The 20,444-nt window shown below is 48.5% G+C and overlaps 4 protein-coding genes; 2 read left to right on the forward strand and 2 right to left on the reverse strand.

Annotated features, from left to right (window-relative positions):
• Positions 1 to 4,184: 4,184 nt before the first annotated feature.
• On the reverse strand, positions 4,185 to 7,968 carry GSTUM_00009065001 (uncharacterized protein; the record flags this gene model as incomplete). XM_002840470.2 has 10 exons in its annotated part: positions 4,185 to 4,860; positions 4,972 to 5,185; positions 5,273 to 5,381; positions 5,460 to 5,595; positions 5,659 to 5,846; positions 5,919 to 6,285; positions 6,338 to 6,521; positions 6,640 to 7,266; positions 7,331 to 7,705; positions 7,803 to 7,968. The coding sequence occupies 10 exons, from the start codon at positions 7,966 to 7,968 to the stop codon at positions 4,308 to 4,310; spliced, it is 2,919 nt and encodes a 972-aa protein (XP_002840516.1). The 3' UTR covers positions 4,185 to 4,307.
• Positions 7,969 to 8,105: 137 nt separating this feature from the next.
• On the reverse strand, positions 8,106 to 9,354 carry GSTUM_00009066001 (uncharacterized protein; the record flags this gene model as incomplete). XM_002840471.2 has 1 exon in its annotated part: positions 8,106 to 9,354. One exon carries the CDS (start codon positions 9,352 to 9,354, stop codon positions 8,704 to 8,706), a length of 651 nt encoding a protein of 216 aa, XP_002840517.1. The 3' UTR covers positions 8,106 to 8,703.
• Positions 9,355 to 9,565: 211 nt separating this feature from the next.
• On the forward strand, positions 9,566 to 12,431 carry GSTUM_00009067001 (uncharacterized protein). XM_002840472.2 has 6 exons: positions 9,566 to 9,718; positions 9,766 to 10,220; positions 10,288 to 10,458; positions 10,526 to 11,953; positions 12,008 to 12,103; positions 12,155 to 12,431. The coding sequence occupies exons 1-6, from the start codon at positions 9,703 to 9,705 to the stop codon at positions 12,242 to 12,244; spliced, it is 2,256 nt and encodes a 751-aa protein (XP_002840518.1). The 5' UTR covers positions 9,566 to 9,702; the 3' UTR covers positions 12,245 to 12,431.
• A 391-nt stretch (positions 12,432 to 12,822) lies between these two features.
• On the forward strand, positions 12,823 to 14,433 carry GSTUM_00009068001 (uncharacterized protein). XM_002840473.2 has 3 exons: positions 12,823 to 13,728; positions 13,786 to 13,833; positions 13,886 to 14,433. Exons 1-3 carry the CDS (start codon positions 12,862 to 12,864, stop codon positions 14,300 to 14,302), a joined length of 1,332 nt encoding a protein of 443 aa, XP_002840519.1. The 5' UTR covers positions 12,823 to 12,861; the 3' UTR covers positions 14,303 to 14,433.
• Positions 14,434 to 20,444: the final 6,011 nt, after the last annotated feature.

The raw sequence follows: 20,444 nt of genomic DNA on the forward strand, positions 1-20,444 counted from the left end.
TGTCTGTGCTCAATCGGAGCCAAGTCAGCCTACATTCCAAATAATGCAACAACCTCCCCACAGCAGCGGCTTTTTCTCTCTCGATAATCCGAAAACGACGAAAAATGCCCCACAGATATCTCCATTATTTCTTTTAGACACTCACTTCGCAAGCTCTGGCCGCACGTTGCCTATTGTAGGAACCAAAGGGCCGAGAACCAAGGCCATTCCAACCCGTCAGCAAATCGACAACAAAAACTCCCAATTATTGACTCCCCCCCATTATCCCGCGTCCAAGGCTGTGTCCCCCAAGGCTCTTATCTTCCCCTCATAATAATACTTCCGGATAAATTGAACCCTTCTCCTTGCTCTCTTGGGGGAAATGGAGACGTCGGGAAGGGACTTTGCGGGGCATGACATGATTTTTTTCTCTCTTTTCCCATTTTTCCTCCAAAGGAGAGCAATAACGGAGAGGAAAGATCACAAAAAAATCAGGAGAGTGAAGGAGATTTTTTAAGAAGCGTACCTCCGAAAGCTTGGATGTGAAGCATTCTGACTGTTGGGCACACCCGATTGCGACGACGCCGACTGCGACACACCGCTACCCGCACTCTCAGCCCTGGAGTTTTCCGTCATGGCTTCAGGAAGCATTCCCCGATTCTCGAATTGTATTGAGGCAATGAAAGCTTTGCTGGAGCTATTGTATCGGTATTGTAAAAAAAGATAAGAGGAAGAAAAAGGCTATTAATCTCTTGTTTCAGTAAAAGAGGAATGATGGCGGGGGGAGTAGGGACAATCTCCGCTGCTATGGTGACGACAGTGATGAAGGATGGGCGATGATGGTCTGGTTGGTAGGGTGGGTAGGTAGGTATCGAAGGTATGCTTATAGTAGGACAGGTTAAAAAAGAATGGTGCGCCAGGAACACGCAAAAGGGTAAGGTAAAGTTGACGGGAAATTATGGAGCACGCAAGACAGATGGAAGACAGGAGGAAAAATGAACGTGGGTTAGCGGCACTCTTGCGGGTATTGGTATTGGTATTTGGGAAGGCTATGTTGTTTCGGGGAGAGATGGGGTGGAGGAAGGGAGAGGGGGGGGTGGAGGACCGTTCTTGGTTGGTCCGTTTGATGCGGAGTGGTGGGTAATAGTGGTGGGGGAAGGAGGAGTGAGAGTGGATGATCTTTCCTGCCTTCTGTTTCTGATGCTGCTGCTTCCAAGTTACTGCTGCCTTCTTCGCATTATCGTACTCGTACAGTACTGATTTCTCACTTCTTCCTCTTTCTTGTCACCTACGGTACCGTACCGGTATTCCCCACCCTTTTCTCTTATGATACGCTCCCCTGCTTTCTCCCTCCTCTTCCTCCTCCTGGGTCCGATGCCACCCTTTGGTACCGGTACTGGACTGTGCGAAGTAATGAACGAGCGAAGCGAGACTTAGACTATGTAACCTCCAAACATGAAAAGAAAAAAGAAAAAGAAAATAGAAACAAAAAAGTGTCACAAATAAGCCAGACTTATGGAGGGCCCCTCCCTCCCTCTTTCTATGCTCCGACCTGGGGTTACCTGTAGGAGTAATAAGTTCGAGAAGAAAGTCATAGCATACCGTACTCGAGTACCGGTACTGTACCGTACTATGAGTAGAACCAACAAGCTCTGAGTCAGTAATACGAGTACAGTACCGTACTCATTACTACAGTAGCAGACAACGGGATTAGCTGGCAGGGCCACAACGCCGCACCACACCCAATTATGTCAGGTTAAAGGAGAAGGAGTAGAAACTTCTAGGACCGTGCAGGTCGGTGGATAGATGAATGAATAAGTGAAGATGCTGAGTTACCATAGCGTATTTAGGGTCTATATAAATAGCATTGTGGAGGAGGGGGAGTTGGTGGCAGGTACAGGTATGATACTCGAGTACAGTACTGCACTCGAGTAGTTGGAACAGTGGTGCGTATAGGAAGGAAGGGGGGAGGGTGTGGTGAAGTCTCTTCCTTCTCACCCATAACTCGTGCGGCACAAACAAGTGCTGTGCAGTAAGAATATCATAACAATCCGGCGATATTCCATGGGTCCATCTGCAAGTACCAATGCTCCCATCTCATCCCATCCCATATGGGCAATAAGAGATGAGGGAGATAGGACGGATTCCTCTCATACCATGCGGTACTCGAGTACTCGTACCCGGGCCCGAAACTAACCAACCACCATATTTCAATGCCAGCACTGTACAAGTGCTCGAGTACAGTACTCGTACATAGTGGGCATAAGACAGGTACAGTACTGTCTCATACGGTACTGGTGCTCAATACTTGTATAACTCCAAAATCAATTATCAATTCCACACTCAGCTCGAGCATGTCCATCCCCTCGCCCTGTAACGCACAGCACAGTAGTACCATACCGCATGCCATACTATGCAGCCGCCGCTGGAGTCTGTGTGCAATAGTCTATTCTCACACACAGCACAACCACATGCCGCACAATAACCTTTTTTCCCATTCCCTGGATGCGCATACTGTACGAGTACTCGAGTACCTGTACCCTTCCCCACAAAACAAAACATGAGAAGAGGATGATGTGGGTATAATATCAACACAATAACAAATCTTTCCCTAACTGTATGAAAGGAAAGAAAGAAGAGGGGAAAAAGGAGGGACAAATACGAAATCCCACACCCCGCTGTTTCAAAAATACCCGAGCCAGATCACTCTCCTGAATACCGTTAACCGGCACGGTGCTGTACGAGTACCGTACAGCACTCGCCATTCGCCGCCATTCGCTCCGTGCTGCGATAATATGATATGATGCGGCCCCGCGAGACGTAAATATTTTCGCGAAAGGGTTTCGCAATTCAAGACAAGTAGAGGAGGGGGCCACTCTTGACATGTGAACCGAATATCAAGGGTGGACTTGACTCGAGCCTCTTTTTTTTTTTTCTTCCCCTTTTTCCCCCCTTCGCATGCGTCGTGGGGCAGGAGCGATAGGGGGAAGGGAAACGTTGTAATCCCCGCCACTACAGAGTGGCTCAAAATTTAATGCTCGAGTAATGGTTCACGGCGGTTTGATTGGCGTCGAAAAATCGGAAGTGCTCCGGTGCTTCTGGTAATAAGTTAGAAGGGGAGATGAAAGGGGAGAGAGGTTTCCTCTGCTTTGAGGATGTACAGTACAGTACTGTACCAGTGCTCGCACCGTGTTTGAGCACAAGTACGAAGTAGACTACAGGCACAAGTGGGATATCACACGAAATTATTATTCCTCCAGTTCACAAACTCACGATGTGAAAATCAACCATCAACGCTCAGGAAATAGTCTACATCCCAACCATCACCTGACCCAACTCTACAAAAAAAAAAAAAAAAAAAAGGCACGTGAAAAGAACCCGATAGTTCGTTTCCCAATAAAAAAGCGAGACAGAATCTCATGACAGGTACCGTTCAATTCGTTGATCAACGGGTGTAAGGATGGCTCCCCCCCCACCCCCCTCGTGGGGGGAAGAAACAATCGGAGGAGGAGCATGATTAACTTGGGAGAGAAAAATCGGCTAGTACCGTAGTGCCCCCAGAGAATGAGGGGGGCCCGGGATGGCCGATCAGCGAGCACGAGAACCATAACTTAGGCAGGTACAAGAGCCTACACTCCCCCGCCCCTGCTTTTCTCCACTTCATCTTTCGCGGCGATGGTTTTTTTCTCTCTTTCCCCCTTCCCCTGATGCTGGAGTGCCGTACAGGTACCGGCATGATACTATGCCTTTTGCTTTTTGCATGTGAAAGTGGGTGCTGTGCAAAAGCAAAAGGTTTAATAATCATCACTATGAATCGCTACCCGTGCTATTTACGAGTAGACTACTGTACTCGTACCAGTACTGCGCTAGCACCATAGAACCCGGTAGCGCCGGTCTATATCGGGGCGGGGGGAGGATTCCTCCTCTGATATTCGAGCGTTTCTCCCTCCCCGTTTACTATAGGGTAGGGAGGCGGGAGGGAGGGGATGAGCTTAGCTCTCCTACTGTATCCATCATGTCGTATCCCATCATCCACTGCTCGTATCATACTATGATACTACTTGTACTATCATACTCCCCACTCATTCGCGATGCCTGGAGGGAGGGACGGAGAAGGAGCTCTCTGCCATACATACGGTGCGTCAGAGTGAGGTGGAGGAATTTAAGGGGAAAATAAACAGATAGATAAATAAATAAATATCACTCAGTTACCATAACTGTGATAATATCTCACACCTCTAAAATTACGCACACCAGGTATGAACACTATGGGCAAGATGTGATAGATAAAACCCTTTCCCAACGGAATGATATTTCCCCCCCCTCTCTCAAGAGGCCCCATTGGCAACCTCTCCGTTCGAGCCTCTCGTGGATTCCCCATTCTCAACTCTTGCACCACCCTTCGAGGCAGGAGAGGAGGGAGAGGAGGGCATGGCATTCCCGCCCTCCATGCTAACCCCCCCAACAAAAACCTCGCTCATGAACTCCAATGCCGAGACGAAAACTCCCAACATGCTCGATATGCAGAAATGGCTGATGGTCGTGCCAATGTCCAACCAGCTCCCTTCGTCCCGAACCATATAGAAGAAGTTGAGTGTTAGGACATCTGATATGGCCATGACCACCATGAACAGAGAGCTTGGTGCCACTCCGATCCTCCTGTTCAGTATCCCAAGGTTCGCTGAGATCACCGCGAACGGAACCATCAGCTTTAAAACCAAAAGCGCCCCCATTGCGAGGGGATTAAACACGGGTATAAGGCGATATACGCTCTCTAGAGAGAAAGACGACAATGAAGCAACGTTGCCAGTTCCGAAGAACGCCACCTGAATCAAGAAGAAGAAGAACAGTGCGATCCTTGCATCAGCAAGGGTTAGTCCCCTCCATGTTTGGGAATGCGGGGTCAGTGGTTCGGCTGCGGAAGCCGTTGAGTCCTTCTTGGGTACACCGCCCGGTGCATCTTTCGTTTCCCCTTTGCGAGATCCCCGAGACTCCTGCATCTTTCGGTGCGAGTGCTGGTGGATTTTGTGCTCCAACTGGACCCAGGCAACCAGCGTAAGGCAAAAAATCACGTAGAATAACCCTTCATACGAAATACTAAGGATTACAAATATGGGCGAAAAGGTGAGGAAGATGGCCATTAGCCTATGGAGGTAATGGCTCTGGGGTCGAATTCCATGCAGGAACGGACAAGCAATTGAGGAGACTGCGGTTTTCAGGAAACTCGGTAAGTAGGGTATAGGAAGCGTGGTGCCGGGCACGATATGCGATGTGGGGTGGGATTCAAACTGACCGAGCACAAGCCACCCCACAGCTTGGTTTCCAAGAGGCAGACCTAATTTCGCTTGCAGAGATCTGACGCTGGATCTCGTCACAAACATGGAGAGCCCAAGCAGCCCAAGCTTTGTACCCAGAGTTAGAATATATCAAGCGCTAGCATCCTATCTTCGTTTAAATTATCTGGGAGCGATGCAATATACCTGGGATCCTAAAATGGACTTTGATACCCAATCTTGACCTCTAGCTACTTGGGCCCCGTCACTGCCATTGGCAGCAGTTTCTCCGAACGTCATGTAAACCAACCCCAGGGAAAACATGAAAAACCCCCCTAGCAATCTGATCGTAGTTAGGACCCGATAATATCTAGATCTCCTTCCCTTTTCGTAAGAATATACGCACATCAAACTTTCACTCTCCTGCTTGATCACAGGCAGCAAAGTAAAAGTGCTCATCGAGCAACAGCATGCTATCCAGCCTGCGGCCAATAACTTGTTTTTTCGGAGAAAGTCGGACCCATAGAGCAGGGGCCAGGCAGTTGCAAGGAGGAAACATCCCGTAAAGACTTCACGGTGAAAGTATCCATATACCTTTCAGAACGCATTAGCCCCAATCCCCACATCCAACCCCCACTCCGGAACTAAAGAACAAAAGGACCCTACTATGGCTTCTAGTAACACAAGAAATCCGATTATCTCGGCACCCAACCCCATATATGCGCTCCGCGAGTCCAGATGTGCCACAAGCTTCCTGGTCCCTTCGGTAACTGAATTTTTCCTCGCATATACCTCCTCCCAGAACATGACCGGGAAAAAGGCGTATGCATAATACGTCCAGGAAGACTTTTGGATCATAAGGACAGAATAAATAGCCACCAGGCTCGAAATGAAGAATATAGAGCTCCCAATATTTCGGGTAGGCTCGGTTCTTCCGTGGAGCACATGCAGGTCAATAACTGTTGTGAGCGAGAATGCGATCCATCCCAGATACCCCGCAGTGACTAGGGTCCGTAGAAAAAGCCAATCATACCTAGGCTATTTAGCTATCTTTGGATTTTTCGCGTGGAAGGCATGTAGCTCACGTTTGGAGGTACCGAAGGCCTTCTAGACCAACCTTGATTAGCTCCACACACTTTTCAATAGCCCTTTCATGTGATCCGCTATCGATAAGCCCCCGGATTTCTGCGAAACGGCTTTCAAGAGACTGCTTGCCCTCGCTTAGTGGTACAAAAGCGGTGTATCGCAGTGTTGTGGACTTCTTCTGTTCTGCTAAAATTAGTGAACGATCGCTTCATGGTATCATCATGAACCATCATTCGCCCCACATTCGCCCATAAATCTATCTCCCATGAAAGAGGCGGATGAGGGTAAGTGCCGAACTAACCTTCTTTGACCTTGTACATTTCGAGAATTTGCCTTGCGTTCGCCAAAGATGCTTCTGCTTTCATTGAGGCATTTGCATCGAGGTATTCTAGTGGAAGCTCCCCAACAGAATTCACCGGAAAGTTCAATCCAATAAGATACGCCATAAGCGCAGCTACGTCGGCTTGTGCGACATCTACTCTCTGTACAGCGCCTAGTCCCCAGTCACCAGAAAAACCATCTTCATGACCCGTCACCTCCAGTACCTTGGATGCTACCGGCTTTTTGATACCAGCACCCCATGCAACAAGAGGAGTACGAGTGTTGTCTGGATGCCCATCCCCATGAGATCCCCAATCACTCATGCCGTGGTCGGCAGTGAATATCCATGAAGTCTTATCATCATTTCCATAGAAGTCATTAACAAGCTTATGGATCTGCTGGACACCTTCATCGACAACCTTGATATTTCGGAGATACTCGGCGGAGTACGGTCTGTAGGAATGACCGGCGGTATCTAAGCCAAGGAGATGGAGGAAGAAGACAACCTTGTCCTGTCGGAGCATCGTGTTGATGGTGTTGTTGCGCGCAGCTGATTCGAACAGCTCCTTGACGCGGTCGAAGACCCAAATATCAAGATTAGTCGAATCTTAGCTCCAAACAAGTGTTAGCTTTACTCCAGCAAAAATCTGAAAGTCTCAACAACATCGTACCAGCCGTGAAGTCCTCCATCTCTTCATCATACGAAAATGCGTCCACTCTGCTCTCATCGCTGGCCCCATGCTTAAACATTGGCAGGATATCCGGTGATCCCCAGGACCAAGTATGCCGACTCTCATTGAAAACCGAGTCGAAATTCACTGGGTTAAGTTTCCAACCAGTTGTGACGGCAGAGACATCCTCGTATAATCCGGCAATAAGCGCTACATGTCCGGGTCGAGATTCCGTAGGTACGCGGGTGTGAGAAACACCGAAGGTAGCATCGTTCAAAACCTTGGATCGGATGAAAGGGGCGAGGTAGCGATTTTCTGAAGGATAATCCGGGTCATCATGGGATTGAAAACATTTGTCGGCGCGAAGGCCATCACCTAGATTAGAATTTAGCTAAGAATGTAGGAGGCAGTACACTCAGATAGAGTTGAGGCTGCACCCCCGAAAACATATTCAGGAGACGAATCTGCATACCAACAATCAAGAACAGTCTCTTCGCTGGTGCTGGAGCATCAACATGGTATTGTTGCATGCCATGAACAATTGGGGAAACAAAATATATGTCGAATATCGAATATATGTAAATCAAGTGAAATAGGACGGCAAGTCCCAGGAAGCCTAACCTTCCCAGACGAGCCATAGTTTAGTTCGCTTCTGGATAGCGATTGTGAGGTGAGAAGGGAGAAGAAACCAGATACTAGAAGGAATGACAGCTTCGTGTGAAAGAAATGGTAAAGGCAAACAGGAATATCAAAACGCAAAGGAAGAGGCGAACAAACAAAATCAAATGAAAGGGGATAACATCAGGGGTCGGTTCATGGAAAGGAGAAGCGGACAACGTCGGGAAATGAGGCTCAACAGACGAGACTCCGACCGCGATAAAACAAATAAAATGCCCGAGCACCCGTAACTTTTACTGACAAATGGGTACTGTGGATGTCCATGATATCCATTTTTTCCAACTTATTTTCACTGTACCTGATAGAACATAGCCTCACCGCTGCACCCTGCTCTAATTGTATTTTGACCACTACTCGTACAGTATTTAGGGAAGAATACAAGGGACTGGATCAAAACTGTGCTCGAGTCTGGATATGGTGCTGGAATACAGTGGCAAATGCCCAGAATTTTGAACAGAGCATCAAAAGTATTTGCAGTGACAAAAAAAGAAGAGGGAAAAAGAGAGAAATAGGTAGGTACTACCGGTAGTAAATGTGCAATTGGCCTTTCTCTACCAGCAAAAAAGATACAAACCGGCATTGTTAGTTACTTTCTAGTCGTCAATAACTGATATCCCTCAAACCTCTCTCGAGTTATCATAATATATCCATCCTCAAGACATACACCTGCAAAAACCAGATGTCTCCCCAAAGCACTATATTCCCTTTCGCTTCATGTCCATAGCAATTCCAACCAATCTCTTGAACGCATCCTTGAACCTTTTCCTATGCCGCAAACTCTTCAGCCTCTTCCGTTTCAGAGAAGGTCGAACATGAAACCTCTGCTCTCGCTGGTCGGCTCTGAGTTTATTCTGGGCGATTATTGTCCGTAATCTCGAGAGGGCTGATGAGAGATCGGTGGTAACTTCGACTGTCCTGCCGGCCGTCGATCCAGTCCTAGGAAGTTCTTTCGACGGGGCAGATATAGGTGGGACATTGAGGGCGTTCGGCGGATTGCGACTAACAATGTTTGTCGGAAGGACGCTGCCTCCTTTGAACGAACGTTGAGAAGGCGGTCGTAAAGATGTTGCACCAGCCATGTCAAGGAGTTGCTGCAAAATTGATTGTGCTGGTGTAGCGCATTGATCAGACTCTTCACTCTGGGTAGTGGTTTGGGGAGTAGAAGTATCAGTGGTAGCAGCAACATGGGGCGTCTGGGCTGTGGTGGGGGTCTGTGGCCCGGTTTCGGTCTTTTTGTCCTCGAATCGAATAGCAGAATATGTGAATTGCCGTAGAGTAGATCGGGAAACAGGATTGGTGCGAAAGGAAGAAGAAAGAAGCCGGGTACACGAGGTTACCCGGGCCATCTGGCAGATCTCCATAGTACTGAGGGGGGTGGACGCAGAAAGGTGTTGCTTGAAATGGGGAGGAATAACTTTAAGTTTGTCTACAGTACTGGAAACAAATGGAGGAAAAAAATTTAAAAAAATCATTGCTTAGTAATCACTATATCACCATTTGGGTTTACCTAGAGAAATACCGGTACTGGGGTTTTACTTCTTTCGCCCAGCCTTAACACGACAAGCTTTCTTCTGCTCTTTCATCTTCTCGACTCCACCACCACCACTCGCGGTTATAAGTTGTCGACCACAAGGCATCCATACCTATATTACTCCTGACACTTCTCATTCCAATCTACAAATACCTCGCGGACCATGTATCCGTACGGGCGTAAGACTCTTCTTCATTTGCGCGTTTCTTTTGCTGACGCTTGATAGAACCTTTCGGCCGACCTACAATGCCCCCTGGTTTCCCAGGAATTCCCGGAGTCTCTGGGATGGGCATGCCTCCGGGCTTCGGTATGCCTCCCGGGACTGGTCCTCCGGGCGCACCTGGTCTCCCCCCCCCTCCTGGTGTTAGCGGTGCCCCTCCGGGGACGGCTCAGGCCAACATGCCTACTCGGCCAGGAATGCCAGGATTTGTTCCGCCAGCAAATTTACCGAATATTAACTTCAACGCGCCAATTATCAGACTCGGTACTTCTGTGACGCGGCAAAATCCTGTTCCGTCCTCCTCGAGTGCATCGAAGTCCGGGGCTGGGTCTTCGCAGGGCTTTTCAAGGGATGCTGCTGCGGATCTAGCACCGCCAAGTGTAGAGGAGCAACTCAAAACGGTATTTGTTGGTTCTATACCAAAAGACCTGGAAGATGAGTGGATAGAGAGGATTTTGAAGGTAAATCATAAGAATTGAAGCCTAGAGCAAGCTTTTGGCACTAACCACCGTTTTTCCCCCTTTTTAGTCTGTTGCGCCGCTCAAGAAATGGACCCGAGCCACAAATGAGAATGGGGAACTTTGCAAGTTCGGGTTTGCTGAATACGAAGATCCCGAAGGTCTTGGATGCGCAATTGAAGCCCTCAAGGATTTAGAGGTACCTGCTATTGATGAGCACTTAGAACCTAAGAAGCTTACGGTATCATTCTTCCAACCCCGATCTTCCCCTTGAGGCATTTCTACTTATTTACTAACACTTCTCATAGGTCGTCATTGATGATAATTCCGTGACCTACATTGAAAACTATGAAGAACGGGTGGATCCTCAACAATTGAGGAATCGGCGGGAGTCGGCTAGGGCTGCTCTCGCAGCTACTCTAACTGAATACAAGGACCCTTCTAAACGAGCACCCAAGGTCTCCGAAAGCTCTAAAACTCCAGCGCCTGAGAAGACCTCCGAAACACCAGCGCCAGACGGTGTCGATGCGACCCCACAGCCTGAAATTGTAACCATACCCCTTTCAGCGGATGACGAACTGAGTGATATTCCAGCAGATATGCGTGATATGGTGGCTAAGGAAATTGCAGCCTTTCGAGAACGTTCGAATCGTAGAGACCTTGAGCGTCTCAAGAGGGAGGAAGAAATAGAAAAAATGGAGCGGGATAGGAACCACGGGCCTAGGATAAACCGCCTTGCATCATCCCCACCCCCGTTGGCGCCTACAGGGCCATCAGGTGGGGCAAATGCTATCCCGATTGGGCCTTCAAGATTGCGGGATCACTCGGGGACCCCAGGCGCTTCGACGAAAATCCCAACCGGTCCGTCTTCCGGCAGTCAACTTCCCAGGGATTATCATAAGGGAGTCGCATTTGTCAATGGCGGTGCAAATGGACTCTCCTACAGCAAGGAGGAAGAAGACTCCGACGCATCTGATGAGGAGCTGGAAAAGCGCAGAAAGGCGAAAAAGAAGGCGGACCAAGAGAAGACATTCTTAGACCACGAACGGCGCTGGCTTAATCGTGAACGGGCAAGGACCTCCGCTCTAGAGCGTGAGCAAGCCAGAGATTTAGAGGACGAAGGGAGGGAGAAGCTGGATAAGATAGCTATGGGCAAGCGGTTGGCAGAGTGGGACGATGATGTTGAGGCAGAAAATAAAAACGAGGAATATTACGTTGATAGATCTATGTGGATCCGCAACAGGGCAGCGTTCCGGAATAGGGAAATTGAGATGGACGAACGGGATCGGCAGGCTGAGGCCAGACAGGCTGAGATGGACATCGACAAAAAGCGAGCTGCCGAATCTATGGCGGATAGCTTCTTGGCTAGACAGGCCGAAGAAATGGAGAAGGCAGCTCAGATCAAGGAACCGCAGAAATTCAAGTTGGCTCTCGGCGCAGCTGCAAGCAAAAAACAAGAACAGGGACCTAGAAGGAAAACAGCTGCTGAAGTTGAAGGAATGCTGGAAGACGAGGAGGAAGACGAGTCGAAGACCAAGCGTGTCCTCGTGCCTATACAGTACGATTCTACTAGTGTTATGGATGAGGAGACCAGGGAGAAGCTTGTTAGGCAACTAGCTCAAGAGATCCCAAGCGACCGGAAGGGCTTATTCGAATGGAAGCTACAGTGGGATCACATCGATGAGGCAATTCTTAACGAAAAGTTACAACCGTTTGTGGAGAAAAAGATTGTTGAAGTAAGTAGCTTATTCCCCTTGCGTTGCAGTTACATTTATGTTAACATTTTCCAGTATCTTGGAGTTCAAGAACAAGAGCTTATCAACTTTGTTCTGGAGCATATCCGAAAACGCGGCACCGCAGAGGATCTAGTGAAGGAGTTAGAAATGGTACTATATGCCCCTCCGGACTTATTCGCACCCGTACTAATACCGCGATAGGCGCTCGATGAAGACTCGGAAACTCTTGTCAAGAAAGTCTGGCGAATGGTCATTTTCTACTCCGAGAGTGAAAAGAGAGGCCTTAATTAGTTTTTCCCCTCCTTGCCTATAATTTTAACGCTATCATACAAGTCTCTCTTTTATTGTTTGAGGTAAGGATAAGCCGGGCGGAGTTTATTTCTCTATTCATCCAGCGAGTTTTATTTTTCCTCCTATTGCACTGTACACTAGATATTCGATAATGCTCTCGGGCAATCGAACAAAAGTAATTCCGGCACAAGAGACTATTCAACCCGCCGGGTGTCCACGTAGTGGTTGTAAGTGATTTTGAGAACCCCTACTCATCCGCTACCTTAGATGGATCAAAGAACCAAACCTACAAGAACCTGTTTTGGACAACCAAGATTGATGGTTGATGGTATTTGCCCGACCCCCGCTAGTTAGTGAGAGGAATTGCTCCTGTGTCAGTCCTTACTCTCACAACTGGAAACGCGAAGAGGTCTACAAGTAGGGCATTATACTCTACAGCACTGTTAGACTAGGTGGTTAGGTGGTTAAAGCTCCCCTATAGCAGCCACGGCATTTCGAGTGATGCCGAATGAGGCTTATCGATATTGATACAGCAGTTGCCATCCAACATCTTGAACATCAAGCACCACAAACCACCCCACCAACCACCTCCATTGTATTATCCCACCTTTCACACAATGAGCAGACCAAGTTCCACAAGCAGTCTGCCATCCTATGCTTCAATTTTGAACAACCGCCGCAGTTCTCCCGGCGTTTCAAACTTCATAGGCTCCCGCTCCCGCCCCTCTTATAAAAACCACAACGCGTCCCGCCAGCCGCCCACTTCACCTCCTCCCCCTCCTATCGCATCTTCAGCCCCGCCAGTACCTCCTGCACAGGTGACGGCCACCGAGCTTGCTACAATGGAAGAATATTACGAAGCGGAATCAGACTCCCGATCAAACACCCCGCGCCCCGTACGGTCCACGGACTTCCGTCAGATCTTGGAGGGCAGCGAGTATGACGTTTTCGAAGAGGACACTACTAGCCTCGACGAGAGCACTATAAAGTACGAGGATGACAACAGAATCTCGCTAGTCGGCGACTCACCGGCCCCCTGGAGGGGCGGTGATGAGCGGCCGAGGTCGAACTCAGGAAAAAGTGGGAAGGAGAAGGTGGTTAATACTGAACTGAGGCTTTGGGAAAATGCTAGTGGGGATGAGTATTATGAAGATGGAGATGAGGAGGGTGGTTTTGATGATGCTGGGGAGTACGCTGACGATTCCCAGGGTGGTGATGGGGATGGGAGACTGCAGGGTGAGGAGGAGGTGGTGGTGGATGATTTAGGTGGTATTTGGGAGAGCGGGAGCCCAACTATTTCTTCTAGAGGGTGGCCAGAGCAGAAGAGTCGCGAGAAGGAGGGGAGGGGTGCTGTATTGTCGTATAGGAACGGCAGGCCTGAAAGTAGGGAGAGCATGTTGGGAAAGGATCAGGAGGATCGTTTGCACAGCTATAGGCCGCAGAGGAGAGAGCCAGCTCCCGAGCGACAGGCAAAAGCAGCCGAGGTATTTGTTTCCGCTGAGCGCGACACGTAGGGATTATATGAACTAATTGCTTGATAGCAAAACAAGAGTCCCAGTCAGGATCGCAACGCAGATTTTACTCCACTTGTTCGTTTCCCTCCTCTCCTCACCAACATATCGTATCTAATCAATCCTGTAGATTCCCGACTCGGAGCTTACGGCAATAGCTTCATACCAAGATCTCATCTCAGCCCTCTCTTCCCTCCGCTCGGCCTCTTACGCCTCGATTCCCCAAACCCAGTTACCCACCGAAATTACTGAGCTGGCAAACTCCTACTATCCCCACGACACGTCTAAGCCGTCTAACTTCTTCAAAAAGCTTGACGATAAGCAACACGCCGCAGTGGGGGACTTTATCCTCAGCAAGAAGCGTGAAACTGAAATTCTGCTTGCGGATTGCGTCACCAAACGAAGAGCTATGGTTGAAGGAATGAAAGAAGAGGTTGAGAAAGTTGCAGAAGTGCGGGTTAAGAAGTTGAGGATGACCGAGGAACGGAGGGAAGTTTTAAGAGGCGGGATCGGAAAGGTATTGAGGGAGAGTGGATTGATTTTATGACTTGATCTTTCATACGTTGATGGCGTTTGGTTTATTGTGGAGGAGCTGGGGGCAGTTGCTTTTGTTGGCCGGTTGGCATTGGAACGGAGGGATAATTCTTTGCTCATTTGATGTAATTTATACCAAGGGGGCGCTGTTTACTACTTCAATTACGATAGTTGAATCTTATTTAGTGGTGGAGAACCAAGAGAGGTGAAATTGGATCGATTTCGTGAGTCATGAGCATTGGGTGCTAAATTTCCGGATGCCCATTGTCGAGTGACGCATGGTGAAATTTTGTGGGGTCCTTTCTCGGCCAAATTTACAGGAATAAAGCTGATTATATTATACAAAAAAATTCGGAGATTAGCAAAGAAGCCCTATAGAGACTGAATTTAATTATGGGTCACCTAAATGAAAAAAACGTTATCATAATATTATTAATATGATATATCATACCGGCGTCTCTATTACTGTATGCCCCCTCACCTCGAGCCCTTCAAAGAAATGACCATCATAGAGAGGGGGGAGATCTCGAGCAGCCTGAAAGCCGGGTAACAACATTTCTCCAACGGACCTTATAAATAACTCCCACAACCCCCCCATTTCCACTTCTCCCACCATAGCGTCTCCTCCACAAGGCCGCATTTCTTTGCTCACACACGAACAATTGGCATCAGCTCTAGGTTTTAAACTGCCTTTTGCTTCCTTTTTGTTTCAATTTACTTTGCAAATGAGAAATTCGGAGTAATCTTCAAAGCACTTACACCGTTGTTACGACATACGGCGGCCCGTGAGGGTACGGGATGATTTCATTCCTGCTAAGACATCAGAAAATCAAGCGCCTTCTCGTGCCTTTTCTCTTTCTTCCTTTTCTTCTGCTCTCTCTCCTGGGGGGGAGTAGGGGGGGGGGGGGGCGAGGGGAGAGAGGCGGTAGGGAAGGATGCTATGGGAGTCGAAGCGAAGATCGTGGGTTGGGCCACTTTAGTGCAATTTGCGGCGTGCTGTTCGAAAGAATGGTATAATTCGATTCCGATTACTCTGTTGGGGAGACGCTATCTTTTTTCTTTTCTTTCCAGGTATGTTTCTCCTCTCCTGGGCAAAGGGCGTGCTAATTGGTGGTGGTCTACGGGGGCGGTCGATGAGGTTTCGTGGTTGTTGGCTTCGGGGGTAGAGGATATAAGAAAGTATCGGATGGGACTTTTGTTTGATCCCTTCCTTCTCGATTTGGATGCCGTCAAGTCAGCTATTTTCTTTCTGCTTTGGGAAATCACGGGTGGCTATGGCTTTTATCAAGGCTAGGGGGCTTGTCTTTTGCGGGAGATGGATTTAATAACATTAAAATTTCAAAGAGTGTATGAGAGACTGTTACCATCCCGCCTACACCAATCTAAAGATCAACAAAAAACCATTCTCCAAAAGACGCCAACTCTCTGTCCCGTTTTAGCAACCTTTCCCTGAAACATGCCCTTCGAATCCAACTTTTTCATCACCGGTTGACTCGGTTCCTCAGCACAAATTCTCTCAAACTCACGCTCGGCAAAGTCATTTGCATGCTCCAGCGACTCAAACACGCCCTTGATCTGAGAAAAGGCGCTCACATCCTCAAACATGAAAACCAGGCACACATATTCCCCACGCTCGTTCTGAACGCCAACAAGAAGGCTGATTTCCTGAATATAAACCTGCAATGCGCCGCCCAAAGTCCCACTATCCCATCACCAATTAGCCAATCCAGCATCGCCACCACGATGCACAAGCCTTGGGGAATTATTATCATTTGACTTACTCTGCTCGAAATTGCATCATATCTCCCCCATCCAAACAACCTCCCATAGAAAAAAAGGACAGCTGCGTATGGTCAATCAACTCCCGCGCCTAGGCCACAGCCGCGTTCGCCTCCGGAATGGTCTTGAAGGTGCCCAGGACTTTAGAGGTCTTCCCCAGCTGGTCCGCTTCGTCGCCACCGTCGCCGTAATCATAGTCGTAAGGGTCCATGGCCTCCTAGCCCATGCGGTCCTTGCAGAATGTGCAGATGACGCGGTAACAAGCCTTGACTTCCTGGGTAGACTGTTGCAGCGCTCTGACTCCAAGGCCTGGAGGAGGGGTGTGAAGAAGTATTTTGGCTCGCGGGGGCGGTTGGCCATTGTTCTTGCTGTTTATTTCTTCTCGTAGCGGGGAGGAGGAGAAGGAAGGAAATATGCTATCGTTGTGGGGTACAGTAAGTAGGTAGGTAGGTAGGGGTGGTTAAGAGGGATGGATGGAAAAGGAACGGGGGGGGGCTATGATTGTTGTAGGTATAATAAAATAGATAGCATGTCGTCAGGACGAAGTTACTACTGTTTTGGAATAAGAAGTAGAAGAATCTGGAGTTTGTAGAAAGTTCTTGAAACACACTATCGGCGCATCCCCTAGAAGGGCCTACCTATGTCTCCGTTACGAACCTGCCGTTCGTTCGTTCGTTTGTTCCTTCAAGTCCAACCGTGAAATTATTCGAGTTATAATAGCATGCTGAGGGGGTGAAAGAAAGAAAGAAAAAAAATCGCCCGCCATGGTTGGAAGATCTCCTGTTAACCATATTATTATAATGTTATATAGTTACCAGCGTTATCAGCCCGTATCCGAGGTTCACCGTTTGTCTGTCTGTCTACTCTTTCAACAGTTGGCGTTGGGGATGATCGGTTAGTCTATTACATTATATTGGACGTTTCAACTCTTCATGCGATAGATAGATGCATTGCGAGGTTCTTTTCCAAGTGCTCAAGTTGGTGTACCGTAAAGTGCTCTACAGTGCTGGAAATTTTCAGTTCAGCGTGGGAGGGAGGGCGTGAGTGAGATTGTGTGTTGCGGTATATTAATATTGCGAAGGATATGTAAGTTAGTGCAGTAACTTGGGGGGGTGGGTATCAGTGAGGCGATTTTGGTCTTTATAGCTTCAAGATATGATATACTGCTATGATAACCCCCCGGTACTATACATTACTGGTAAGTGCATCGCTCGAGTATGATAAACGAACGGGTTGGGAATTGGGAATGTTTGAAATCTACTCGTTTCATTTCGCGCCAACAAGCTTTCCACCCAGGACAGACATAACCACCAGATCCTATGATATCATAAGTTAAACACGCTCGAAAAAAGAAAAAGAAAGAAAAAGAAAAAAACCCTCTCCATAAACAAATAACCCCCCAACCCATCACTCCAATGATAATGAGAACAAGAAGAAAGCAAAAAAGACCCAACCTAATCCAATCCATCTTATCGATATCTAAATCATCCCAAAGAAAAGAAAAACCCTACACCAAAATCCTCCTCTCGACGACGACGGTGACCTCCTCCCGGGAAGCTCCCTCCTCCCCTTTACCCACGGTAGCGACGCCTTCGAAGCAGCCGTCCAGTCCATACCCCTCACGAAAGCCGCCCCGGAACCTCCTCCGATCCCGCCAATTCCTGATACCGGCGGCGCAGCGCAACTCCCGCTCCGCCACCTCATTGGCCGTATCCTCGGACCTGTACACGCCGAGGAATGTAGTGCCGTGCCTGGTGCTGGAGGAGTCGGTACGGGTGACGGTGTAGACATAATTCTCCACATCCACCACCACCGCCGGGCGCAGCCAGTGAATGTGTCGGACGGATACGGTTAGGTCTACCTCTGCCGTACTATTATTATTACAATACCCGTTAGATTTGGCATAAGTGGGGGCGGGGAGGAGGAAGGGGGGAGGTGGAGAGGGGAGTGACCTGGTATTTATGCGTACACACCCATCGCTACCAATGACCTCCTCGTACTCTTCCAGTTCCCCGGCGGAGTACTCGGTCGATAGGTCCTTCCTGGCCGCCTCATTGGCTTCGGCGAGGGACTTGTGCACGCTGCGGACTTCGCTGTCCGCGTAGTCGAACAGGATGTCGACTGTTTCCCGGAGGACTTGGTAGGCGCCCGAGCTCCTGTCCGTTGTCGTCGTCGTCGTCGCTGTGGCCGTGGCTGCGGTTGCGGTTGTGACGGTCATTGTTCTGTCTAGGTAAGGTAGATGAGTTTTTGTTGTCGCTTGCTGTGTGTTTTGAATGCGGGGCGATTGGGAATTGGCGGGCGGGTAGATAGGTAGGTAGGTAGGCGTGGTGGTGGTGCGGTATATATACACTCGAGTAATATCTCTCCAAATGCACCTGTAGCATACCTAACCTTTTCTCCCATCATATATGTATAAGTCACTCACCCACTCACTCAACATCTCATATTCCACCCATTCACCGCCATCGTCATCATCATCATCATATAACTGATTGATCACCTCACATTACTTACACCTCCCTCCTACTCCCTCCTAGACAATAGCAACCAGTTATCATAGGTATAGGTAGGCCACGGTAGTTGTGTTGTGATGAGAGTTCCCTCATTGCGCTTATTTACGACCAAGCCGCCAAGTTGGTGGTTGGCGGGGTTGGTTGCAGAGGAAGAGGGGACATTGATATCGTGCATGCATCGTGATGTTACTACAGCTCCGGTTGGTCGGTTGGCCGATTGGCCGGTCAGTCAGTCGGTTCGCTTGCTAACTGGAGCATTGTGTGAACGGTACTGTACAGTTCCCCTCTCTCGAACCCTGTACGATACCAAAACAGAGAGTGTGAGAATGAGAGAGCATGATACCTCATGCGGAAATGCGCTTTTTCGTGTATGATACGTAGACGCATTTGGGTAAGAAAATGAGGTGTTTCATAGCGAGTGATTTACCATGATGTTTCTTGCGTGTGTGTTGTTAGGGCTGAGGAACTACCTACAGTGAGGGCTATATCTCGAGCTTTTTTGTCGACGTCATTTTTTTAGGTTGGGATATGCATTACAACTCTTTGGAGAGCGCTTTTTTCGCTATTTTGGGTATTCGTACATTGCCTTTTAATTATTGTGCGTTGTTTTTCTTTTTCTTTTTTTAATCTGCCATACTGTGCAGTACTGTACTGTACATTACTCTACCCGGAGATCTGGTGAGTGTGGGGGGGGGGAAAGCTCGATCAATACGATTTACTCACTTAACTCATTATCGCCGGGTTTGAAAGTCGCCCTTTGTGAATGGGTAAGTTAATTTAAGTTAAGTAGGTCAGTTGCCAAGCGATGAACTTGGGGAACCTGCGGTTCAATGTTTCTGTGACAGCTGATATACTAACTATGTACTCGTACAATACAAGTAGGCTAATTATTATAAGGTATTCCCACCATCTCGCCTTCCCAGTCTTCTTCTCGCTTTGCCCCTTGCCGGGAAAAATGGGAATTCCAACGTCTTGACACATTTGGACTGGTGCCCTATCTCTTCTGGACCACTCTACCATCGAGAGCTACAATAGCCCCAGAACAATACCCGTTAATGCACCCGTACGTATCTCAGTCAACCTTCACGGAAGCTATTTCATGCGCCCGGGGCTGAAATCAGGAATCAGGATCCATCCCGTCCCATCAAATCGATACAGAACATCGCACTGCAGCACGTTCAGGGGGCAAGATAGTGTGGAAGAGAACCAGTACCTCCAAATCCGGAATTAGGGGTGAAAGGGGGAGAGGTGATAGGAGGCAAAACGAGGGAGGAGGAGGATGAGGGAGCCGAGTCGCCATGTAATCACCACCACTTCTTACACCTTTGCAGAACCCCAATCGATATCAGAAACCTGCGAAGCAACGTGACGACCCGAGGATAGGCCACAAAACCCAAGAAATCTCGCAGGCAAGGAGGGCGCACGATTGCAGTGGAGAACCGGTGCGGTGCTGCGGAGAAGGGGGCAGGATAGGATGGTTTGGAGGAGAGAAATGTTTTGACCCTTTCGAAAGGTGGTATCATACTACCGTATAACTATTCTAGCGCACTTGATTAGTGCGATACGGGGCTCTGGCACCAGTAGCACGGTAGGCCACGGTGGGTGTCCCATCTGGTCCTTCAAGCGGCCCGTATGGAATCTGAATAGCATACCGAGTGATTTGGTATGAAGTGTGGAATTTGGTGGACAGATGGCTTCCAACAGCAGGGCCATTTAGGCATGCAAATTTGCCCACTTCTGTGGGGGGATCACTGACTCAGTATAAGATGTGATATCATACCCAGAAAACTCGAAACACCTGCGAGGAACGTTACCTATGCCTCAACCATCTCCCCGACCTTTATTAACCTAATAACATAATAA

This window comes from Tuber melanosporum (genome assembly GCF_000151645.1).
Source record: "Tuber melanosporum whole genome shotgun sequence assembly, scaffold_52, strain Mel28".
NCBI lineage: Eukaryota > Fungi > Ascomycota > Pezizomycetes > Pezizales > Tuberaceae > Tuber > Tuber melanosporum.

Coding starts and splice junctions, on each gene's coding strand:
- GSTUM_00009068001 (XM_002840473.2), top strand. CDS start 12,862: ATGAGCAGACCAAGTTCCACAAGCAGTCTGCCATCCTATGCTTCAATT. Junction 13,729..13,785: donor GACAGGCAAAAGCAGCCGAG/GTATTTGTTTCC, acceptor ATTGCTTGATAG/CAAAACAAGAGTCCCAGTCA. Junction 13,834..13,885: donor ACGCAGATTTTACTCCACTT/GTTCGTTTCCCT, acceptor TCAATCCTGTAG/ATTCCCGACTCGGAGCTTAC.
- GSTUM_00009067001 (XM_002840472.2), top strand. Junction 10,221..10,287: donor GGATAGAGAGGATTTTGAAG/GTAAATCATAAG, acceptor CCCCCTTTTTAG/TCTGTTGCGCCGCTCAAGAA. Junction 11,954..12,007: donor TGGAGAAAAAGATTGTTGAA/GTAAGTAGCTTA, acceptor AACATTTTCCAG/TATCTTGGAGTTCAAGAACA.